At 44.0% G+C, this 10,077-nt stretch overlaps 1 protein-coding gene across 2 annotated transcripts; it reads right to left on the bottom strand.

Annotated features, from left to right (window-relative positions):
- Positions 1 to 1,000: 1,000 nt before the first annotated feature.
- On the bottom strand, positions 1,001 to 9,758 carry CABP5 (calcium binding protein 5). 2 transcript variants are annotated; one of them, XM_059904683.1, is made up of 7 exons: positions 9,696 to 9,746; positions 8,805 to 8,807; positions 8,132 to 8,162; positions 7,491 to 7,634; positions 6,423 to 6,532; positions 3,290 to 3,437; positions 1,001 to 1,026 (listed from the first exon to the last, which is right to left on the bottom strand). In XM_059904683.1, exons 1-7 carry the CDS (start codon positions 9,744 to 9,746, stop codon positions 1,001 to 1,003), a joined length of 513 nt encoding a protein of 170 aa, XP_059760666.1. The 2 variants fall into 2 exon arrangements, with proteins under 2 accessions (XP_059760666.1, XP_059760665.1); XM_059904682.1 differs by lacking the exon at positions 8,805 to 8,807 and having other exon boundaries at positions 9,696 to 9,758.
- Positions 9,759 to 10,077: the final 319 nt, after the last annotated feature.

Genomic DNA, 10,077 nt, shown 5'->3' with positions numbered 1-10,077 from the left:
AAAGTGAGAAAAAGTCGGAGGAAGGTGTCAAATGAACTCTTTATTTGGAGGACCTTTGAGTTACTGAAGTGTCCTGCTAGCAGGCAGAGGTAAGGAGGAATATATCTTTCCAGTTTCCCAGCACAGATCAGGGTCAGGAGGTGAGGGATGGAATCTAACAGAGGGAACCTCCCTGAGCAGCTCAGGGCAGACCCACACAGAGGCAGGGGGCTTCCAGGAATGGCTTTGCGGCGACTGGGCCGAGGATTTGGAAGAACCCATCCTCTCTCTCTTTGCATGATGTCATTTCGAGGGAGATTAATTCCCTGGGGGATCAGCTTGCTCTAAACCTTGATAATCCAGATTTGTGATTTAATTCAGTGGCCTGAGTATCTGACACAAGGAGAAGGAAGTAGGAGGCTAGAGAGATAAAAACAGACTGTGCTTCCAAGAAATCAAGGAGGGGTGGCGGGGGTGGGGGGGGTAATCTCACTTGGATGCCTCTTTAATTAACCAGTTCCGTGCCCAGTCTTATCAAGAACGCTGTTTCTAGCCTCATGATTGACATGCCTCCTTCTACTGAGAGAAAGAAACTGAGGAGATTTGAAGCAGTTGAAGCAAGAAGGGGGAAGGGTAGACTCTGTGCTGAACTCTTTGAGTCTAACAGGGGAAAAGGCTACTTTAACCCAGAGGAACTGCGGGAAGAGACTCTGGCAGGTTACAGGGATTTAGGATTACATGAAGTCAAAAGATGTCATTAGTCTTTGGAATTTGGGGAGCGGCAACTAGACTGTTTTGTTCACATTTCCACACGCAGACTCTTCCTTCTTAAACTAGTTCCAGAGATGTAACCCCTACCCCATCTGGCCAAAGCTATCGTTTCTAGTCTAACCTCAATCCATAACACTGCAATGCCAGTCTCCCACTCGCCCTCCTTTGAGGGCCCATGGGGATGTGGTCCTCCACTAGGGCTTGATCCATGTTGACCAGGTGGAGAGTGACGGGGGATTCCAGAAACTCCTCAACGAGACATCATCTTCACAAACTCTGCAAAAACAAAATTTCTGGTGAGGCACCTCTTTGTTGGGTTTTTTTTTTTTTCTTCATTTGCTTTTTTAAATAATTTTTTTATTGGAGTATAGTTGATTTACAATGTTGTGTTAGTTTCAGGTGTACAGCAAAGTGATTCAGTTATACACATAGATATATTCATTCTTTTTCAGATTCTTTTCCCTTTAGATTATTACAGAATATTGAGTAGAGTTCCCTGTGCTATGCAGTAGGTCCTTGTTGTTTATCTCTTTTATATATAGTAGTGTGTGTGTATGTTAATCCCAAGCTCCTAACTTATCCCTCCCCCCTCAGTGAGGTACCTATTTGTAAGAGTAGCTGCCATTATTTTTTCCAGCCTTTACTATGTGTCAGGAACCCCTGGTGATCTCTGGGAAATTAATAACTTGACCCGTCTATGCCTTGATTTCTTCATCTACAAAACGGGAATCATAGGATTGCTATTTACCTTACATGATTTTTAAGGTGGTTAAACAATATAATGCTTAGAAGACACAGTCGGTGTTCAATAAATAGTCATTATGAGTCTCTGATTTCAACTTTTCAACCGATCTTGGAGGGGTAAGTACCGTTTTACAGGTAAGCAAACTGAGGCTGGTGAGGTGGACCAACATGGCTGAGATCACGTGGATGGTGAATGGAGAACCCTGGAATGAACCCAGGAGGTACTTGACTTTGCTGGGACTCAATGTCAGGTGGACTTATTGGTCCCACCCAGGTCTCGAGGCCCCTCTGTCCTTCCCTTGCCTGTGGTTGGCCTGAGGAACTATTTCCTCAAACCATTGTACCTCTCCCAGATTTTCATTGATGCCTACTCTGCACCTGAGGCTGGCTAGATCCAGCAGGCATCCAGCAAACATGTGCTATGTCGCAGCCATGAAACAAACATCTACTAAGTTTCTATGCTGGGAATTGCACAGCAGAGGTGGGTTAGAGAAGTTCCCTCTGCCCCACAGGAATTCACAACCCAGGAGGCAAATGTAACTCAAGGTCTGCAGTCATAACTTCCTTTGGAGAGGAAGAGAAAAATCCCTGTAAGTCTTCACAGCTGGGACTACTACACCAGATGAGGATGAAGGGAAGCACCTTAGCAGAGGTTGCACTGGCATGAACTCCTGAGACATGGATAGGATTTGAAAATGCATTGATAACATGGGAAAGGTGGGGTAAGTGGAAGGAACATCAGGGAGAAAGGAACAGAAGTTGGAGAACACAGAGCAGTACCAAGTGTGCACCAGAGCATAAAAATTCAGAGAGTGGTTGTAGAAGATAGAGGCTGGGTGGGTGGGTAACTGGGGCAGCATCATGGATGCACTTGAATATCAGACTAAGAATTTGAACCAGAGGATGTCACGATGAGAACTTGACGTGCCCTATTGATGTCTCCCACGAAAATGATCCCCCCTCCCATCCGCTCAAGACTCCAATATTTCTCATTTATCCTATCATTCAAAACACGTGTGCTGAGCTCTCTGCTAGGAATTGGGGTATAATGATGAAAGATTTAGTCTGTGGCCTCAGAAGCAAACAGGCAATCAACGACTGGAAGATATTGTGATGTCATGTGCCAGTATCACTGCAGAGGCATGCGTGGGTGTTACGGGAGCACCGAGTGATGCCCAGCCTGGTAAGAAAGATGGGGCCCCATCCAGGGGCATAACTAAGACTTAGCCAGAGGAAAGAGGAAAGGGTTTTACAGACAGGACATGAGAGATGACAGCAAGGGGTCCTTAGTGCATGATTTCTTTTAGTGTTTCTCTAAAATTGGGGAGAAAGGTATCATCTTTACTCCCATTTTGCAGATGTGAAGACTGACACTAAAAGAGAGGAAGTGACTAGGGTAAGGCCACGTAGTTAGTAAGAGGTGATCCTGAATTTGAAACCCATGAATCTGACCCCAGCATCCCAGCGGCTAACTAATCCACTCTCCTTCTGATGGGACATTTTTTTCCTATGATAAAGGCATCCAGGGAACAAAGAAGGGATGGGAGAGGTGGAGTAGGAATGGGCTCCTGGACAGGGTGTTCCAAGGAGTGGCCAAGACAGAAACAAGGAGAGCTGAGAGGCACTGAGCTCTTGGAAATGACATGGGCAGAAAGGGATGAAACAAACACCTCCAAAATCTAACCCCCCTCCTCCGACCTCAAACTGGGGGAAGAGTGAGAAGGAATGGCCGACTTGCAAAAAAATCACACTGGGGAGATGGAGGTGTCTGCCCCTGTACACTATACAACATCACCTTCAAAGTCGACGGTGCCGTCTCCGTTAATGTCGGCTTCCTGGACAACCTCGGAGATCTCCTGGGGCGTGAGCTTGTCTCCCAGGAGCCTCTGCATGGCCTGCTGCAGCTCTCCCAGGGTGATCTCCCCGTCTCCGTTGGCATCAAACTGAATTGGAGCACAGGGGATGATGTTAGCAACAATGACCACAATAATAATAATAATAATAATAGCACTGTTTATTGATCATTTACTGTGAGTCAAGAACTCAGCTAAAGATAACCAACAAGGACCTACTGTATAGCACAGGGAACTATACTCAGTATCTTGTAATGACCTATAATGGAAGGGAATGCAAAAAAAAAGAATATATACATTTATATACTAAAAAAAGAATATATACATTTATATATATACATAAAACTGAATATATACAGTTTTATAATATATACAGTTATATATATATATAAAACTGAATCACTTTACTGTATACCTGAAACTAACATGACATTGTAAATCATTGTAAATTTCACCACTGTGGCCCTGGGTCCAGTCCCCTGTCAGGGGAACTACAATCCCGCAAGCCACGTGGTGTGGCCAAAACAAACAAACAAACAAAACTCAGCTGAGAGCTTTTGCACGTTATCCTCTAAAAATCAGCTCCTTGAAGGCAGGTTCAAGGAGTCTTGTTCCTTGTTCCATGTTTAGCCCTCCCTATGCTGCACACCTTTAACTAATCCACTGGAAAGTCTAAGAACGTAAGTTCTATGTCCAAACATATCTGGGAGCCAACTGCCCTTCTCCAGCTACATTGATGCTAATCTGGTTCAAACCACAATCATCTCGTGCCTGATTATGGCGACAGCCTCCTAATTGGTCTTCCAGCTCCCACTGTGGTCCTACATAATCTGTCCTCCACACGGTGGGACTTGACATTTGTGTTCATTTAAAACACCAATCAGATCTTGTCCCTCCCTGGCTTAAAGTCCTCCAGTGGCTTCCTATCCCACTCAGAAGAAAATCCTGACACCGCTCCGTGACACGCAAACTCCTATGGGATGGGGTCCTGCCTTCAGCAGCTCTTGTTTATTTCATGCTACTCTCTCTCTGGCTCGTGCCTCTCCAAGTACTCCAGGCTTCTTGCTCTTCCTCAGACATGCCTTCCTGCCTTCCAGTGTTCGTACCTGCTGCTTTCTAATCCTGGGATGTGATTTCCCCTAGAGCAGTGCACTGCCCAAAGGAAATACAATGTGAACCTCATGGGTAATTAAAATTTTTCTAACAGCCTCCTACCGCCACATACACAAATTTTAAGGGAACAAGTGAAATTAATTTTTTATAATTGATTTTACTTAATCTATCTAATGTATCATTTTAAAAATTTAAAATGTAAGCAATTGAAAAATTATTAATGAACTATGTTACATTCTCTTTTTTTTTCTGGGATCAAACCATTTTATTTACCCAACGTCCTTCTCCTGGCCAGGATCTCTCCAGCTTCACAGTCACTGAAAAGCTGTTATATTCTTTTTATGCATACTGGATTTCATAAGACTTAGTATAATACTATGCTAAGGACTTACTTAGTATGTCCTTAGCATGGTTAGTTAACACACCTACCCTCCAAAGATATTTAAACTAAGCTACTAAATCTTAATCCAGCGTGTATTTTATGCTCACAGCACGTCTCGATTCAGACATTAAATGTTATCAGAAATACTTGATCTGCATGTAGGTTTCATGAAGTATATAGTTGAAAAGGTAGATTTGCATACCCAAGTTGTTCCAAATGAAAGTTTTCCAATAATTGCATTGAGTATTCATTTTTAGATTCAAACGAATTGAAATTTATTCAATTGAATACAAATGGAAATTAATTTAATTGAAACTAATCAAAATTAAATACAATTATGCATATGCAATGGAATATTACTCAGCCATAAAAACGAATGAAATAATGCCATTTGCAGCAACATGGATGAACCTAGAGATTATCATACTAAGTGAAGTAAGTCAGAAAGAGAAAGACAAATATCATATGATATCACTTATATGTGGAATCTAAAATAAGACACAAATGAACATATCTACGAAACAAAAACAGACTCGCAGACATAGAGAACAGACTTGTGGTTGCCAAGGGGGAGGGGGTGGGGGAGGGAAGGCTTGGGAGTTTGGGATTAGCAGATGCAAACTGTTATATAAAGGATGGATAAACAAGGTCCTATTGTATAGCACAGGGAACAATATACAATATTCTGTGATAAACCATAATGGAAAAGAATAGGAAAAGGAATGTCTATATATGTATAACTGAATCGTTGTGCTGTACAGCAGAAATTAACACAACATTGTAAATCAACTATACTTCAATAAAATTTTTAAAAATTAAATACAATTAAAAATTCAGTTCCTCAGTCACACAAGCCACATTTCAGGCCAGCGGCTACCACTGTGGACAGAGCATTTTCATGATCACAGGAAGTTCTATTGGACGATGCAGCTCTAGATCTTTACATGAAGCTGAGAGAGAAAACCACACAGCTAGTAGGTAGAGATCTTCCTGGGATTTGGACCCACGTTTGCCTGACTCCAGGGTGTCTCTTTCCAAACACTATACTCTTCTTTATTTTTGCCTCACGTAGTTGAAAGCTCTCTGAGAGAGAAGAGCGTTTTATCAAGGAATCTAAGTGAATTTCAGCGAGCCCCTTACCCTCCCTGGATCTCATCTTTTTAAGGCATCCCTACAACAAGTAGTTTCAACCAGATGATGTCTTGGAGCTTCTTTCTGGGATCTCAAATTCTTGGATTCCCTCTTCCTATTACAGGCATGAGGATTAGAGGCTCTAACATGTGTTTTGTAGATTGCAGGATCTTGGATAAGGTATGCAATTTCCATGAGCCTCAGTTTCCTCATATGTAGTATTGGGATACATGACTACTTACTCCTAATGTTATTTGTGAGGACAAAATTAGATGAAATAGGTAGAGGACCTTGTCCATTGCAAGTGCTTGAAATATGTTATTTTCCTTCCCTATAAATCCCACCATAGTTAGAAAAATAACTGGTTTTGGTGGGTTCTGTCCATGGTTAATGGCTAATCATAGACCTCTTGGGTCTCCCTCAACCACCTCCAACATTATGAAACTCACTTCCTTGAAGGCATCTCGCATCTCCTGGACACCAATCATCCCAGCTGTTTCTGCAAGCAATTTGGGGGCCATCAGCTCCACAAAGTCGTCAAAATCTACACGGCCACCCACTGAGGACAGAAGAGGCAGGTCTAGTGAGATTCCATATGCCCCCAACCCTCCATTACCTCACTTTGCCCTTCAACTCTGTTCAAGAAATAGATCTGCTCCAATCTCTCTGCCTTCTAAGAACTTCCTTTCTTAGCCAACTCAAGCCCTCTTGCCCCTCTCATCTGAACAGGAGTGGATAGGGTGCCGTATGGTTGGAAGTAACTAACTGTTGGTGTGACCTTGAGAAAATCTCTTAATTGGTTCAGATCTAGGTTCCCTCATCTGCAGATCTGGAGAAGGGAGCCTATGAATTAAATGAGCACTAAATCCCTTCCAGATATGAATGCTATCACCTCCTTGAATTCAGCATTGTTTACTCAGTAACATGCCCAGAAGCAAACCCCGTAGCAATTTTAACCCAGCTTCGATGACAAAATCAGCTTGTCTCCATCTAAAAACCCATCTTTTTTGTAACATTATTCACCAACATTAGGCTCCAACTCCAAGTTTGTTTCCAGCATCAAATACAGCTCCAATATTGCCCTCCACTGATGAATCTTAGTGGCGATAGTAATAACTTACATTTAATAGGCATTTACTAGAGGCTAAGCCTTTACCTGTATTAACATCTTTATCCCTTCCTTTCTACAATCCCACAAGGTAAGGAGTGATATCATCTTCACTGGGTGGATGGGGAAACTGAGACTCAAGAGTGGGGGCTAACTCCACTTCTTATATGACTACAATTAGTAAATAACAGAACTGGGACTTGAACCCAAATCTATCCCTAAAAGTCATGCCTTTAACCACTTCAAATGTTGCCTCCCTAAGTAGAGTCTGAACCGCTTCCTTCCAGACTTCTAGCCCCTCTTCCCTCCTCCCTACCTCCAACTCCACTCTCAACCTCCATATATCCTTCCTAGTTCCACCCTTAGCCCTCCCCTAAGCCCCGTCATTCCTCCCACCCCCTGGCCTCACAGTTCATGCGGATTTGCTGGCCCAGTTCAATCAGTTCCATCTCCGTGGGCATGTAACCCATTGTCCTCATGAGATTCCCCAAATCCTTACAAGAGATGAACCCATCTCGGTCCTTGTCAAACTCAAGAAATGCTTCCCGGAGCTCTGAAAGTTAAGAGAGAAGAACTTTGGGGAAGTTGAAACAGTCACTGGGGAAGAGTAGCATCCCTTGAAACTATCAATGAGGCACTGACTAAAGACTCCTCAAAAAAGAATACATTATAAAATTTTTTAAAAGGAGTGATGTATGAAATGTGTTAGCAAAAAGAATAGTTCCTGAGACCACTAAACGAGAGCACTGAAGTCCTTCACATTTTTGGGTGAAGTTATGGGAAACTTCAAAACTACCAAGAGAAAAAAACAAGTTTGGACTCATCCTAAAACTCAGGCGTCGTTTGTGGGTCTCTGAGACACTTGGGCATGGGGATGGTTTCTAAACACTTGGGGAAGTACTTAAACTGCCACAAAATCACAGTTGAGTGGGAAGAGAGAGTGATGTAAAATTTTCATGTCAAGGGGTTTATATTGAAATGCACAAAGGAACAGAGAGCAGGTAAGTGGGTGGATGGCAAAGTGGGGGCATTTAGGGGAGAGAGCTTTACCTTCAATCTCATCTGGTCCCAGTGGTCTTTCCTAGAAAGGAATGCAGGGGGGCAGGGGATTTGGAGAGAGGATCAGGGATCCACATTCACTTCTTGAAACACATCTCCTCCTCATCCTTTCCTGTTTCTCTTCCCTTCTTGCTCCCGTCTACCCCTCTCGCCTTCTTTCTCCCATCTCCTGACTCCCATTCCATGGCTATTTGTTCTTCCTGCTCTTCCTCACCCCTTCTCATTTCCTCTCTCCCATCCTTGAATCTTGGTCTCTCTCCTCCTGCCTTTCCCAAATGGACATCCATCCTGTTGTGCCGAAATGGGTCCTGGAGGCCATGGAATCCAATCCCCTTCTTCTCCAGATGAAGAAAACCAGACTTAGAATCACAGCTCACATATTCCGTTTGTTGACTGTGCCAGGCTTCCACAATCGTTTCATTTAAACTTCTTTGAGGTAGAGCCAAATATCATTCCCGTCTTATTTAAGAGGAAGTCGAGGGACAGAGAGGTTAAGGAACCTGCCTGAGGTCACACAGCTCATAAGTGGCAGATCCCCTCCCAAAGCAGGGAGACGTTAAATCATTCCTTTGAGGTCATGCAGAAATTCAGGTGCATTGAGAGCTGGGATTTGAATGCAGGTCTACTGGCTGCCAGGTCAGAATTCTTTCCACTATACCCCAACTGGCTGTTTTTCCACCTGCCTCCATGCTTTCTCTCAAGGGTTAGAATCCCTTGGCTGTGGGAGCTGTGTTCAGTGGCACCCAGGCAGGATGACCACTGCCAGCATGACGGATTCCTAAAACCTTTCATGTTGCCACCACCCACTCCTGGACATAACTGAAGGGTCAGGCTTGGGTACATGGCACATCACCTGGGAAATTCCATCAACCCCTGGCCTCTTTCACCCCCTTTTCTCCCTTTATCCTTGAGATTTTCCCCCAGCTTCTTTCTTACTATCCCCTTCTCCCCAAATCTTTCTCTCAATCTTTCTCTCTCTCTCTCATGATCTTAAAAACAAACAATTAAAATCATGACCTTTGGAATCAAACAGACCCGACTCTGCCACTTACTAATTGTATAAGCTTAAAGCAAGGGACTTCATGACTCAGAGCCTTAGTATCCACATTTGTAAAATAGGAATGAAAGTATTATGGACCTCATGAGTCATTCTGAGGATTAAATGACATCAGGAATGCAAAGCCCTTTGCACGAGTCTGGGCACACAGCGATGACTTAATAAGTGGCATCTATTGTTATCACCACCTCCATCATCACCACCGTCATCACTATGGGTGTCAAAGAAAAGAATGGTGATGATCATCAACAACGACATCATCCTAGTTCCCCTTTTCTTATTCTTTTTCTTCTCCTTCATCTTCCACCTTTTGGTCCTGACTTCTGATTTCACCCTCACCCATCTTACTGACCCACGTGTCCCCACGATGCTCCCAGGAATTCTTCTACCTTCTCAGTTCATGCTCTCCCCACCTGCTCCCCTCTTGTCCCTTCTCTTCCCCTCATCCCAGCTCCCTTTGCCCTGCCCACCATCCTCCATCATTGTCCCCAGACTCACCCGCTGTTTCTCAGCGATGCCTTTTCTTAAGAAGATGCAGGCGGGGCCCATGGGAAACTGCATGGAGGGGGCAGGGCAGAGCTCACCGGGCGCCACTCTCAAGACAGCTCTCCCTCCTTCCCGTCCCCCTGGATGGCTCAGCCTCCTTGTCTTCTCTACCACTCCTTTGCCAACTCTTCCTGCCTCTCTTGGCCTCTCCCTCGGTCACCTTGGCTCCCTTAGAGCTGTGACAGCTGGGTCAGAAATCTCTACTCGGGTTGGGGAGGGATGACAGTTGTTCCTGCCTCCGCATCTGGCTTGAGAATGGAGGAGGAGCCAGTGTCAGGCTCTGACCTTTTATCCCCAGAATAGAATTGGAAGGATAGCCTTGAAAATGAGGATT

The sequence above is a fragment of the Balaenoptera ricei genome, chromosome 19 (assembly GCF_028023285.1).
Source record: "Balaenoptera ricei isolate mBalRic1 chromosome 19, mBalRic1.hap2, whole genome shotgun sequence".
Classification (NCBI taxonomy): Eukaryota; Metazoa; Chordata; class Mammalia; order Artiodactyla; family Balaenopteridae; genus Balaenoptera; species Balaenoptera ricei.
The sequence above is the reverse complement of the archived record's forward strand: the minus strand, read 5'-3'. Positions and strand labels throughout refer to the sequence as shown.

What these genes read in the sequence shown, in the direction of transcription:
- CABP5 (XM_059904682.1), bottom strand. Translation starts at nt 9,758, where the DNA reads ATGCAGTTTCCCATGGGCCCCGCCTGCATCTTCTTAAGAAAAGGCATC. An exon ending in GGGACCAGATGAGATTGAAG is followed by an intron (nt 7,635 to 8,131) that starts GTAAAGCTCTCT and finishes CTTAACTTTCAG; the next exon opens with AGCTCCGGGAAGCATTTCTT. An exon ending in TGCGAGATGCCTTCAAGGAA is followed by an intron (nt 3,438 to 6,422) that starts GTGAGTTTCATA and finishes GCTCCAATTCAG; the next exon opens with TTTGATGCCAACGGAGACGG.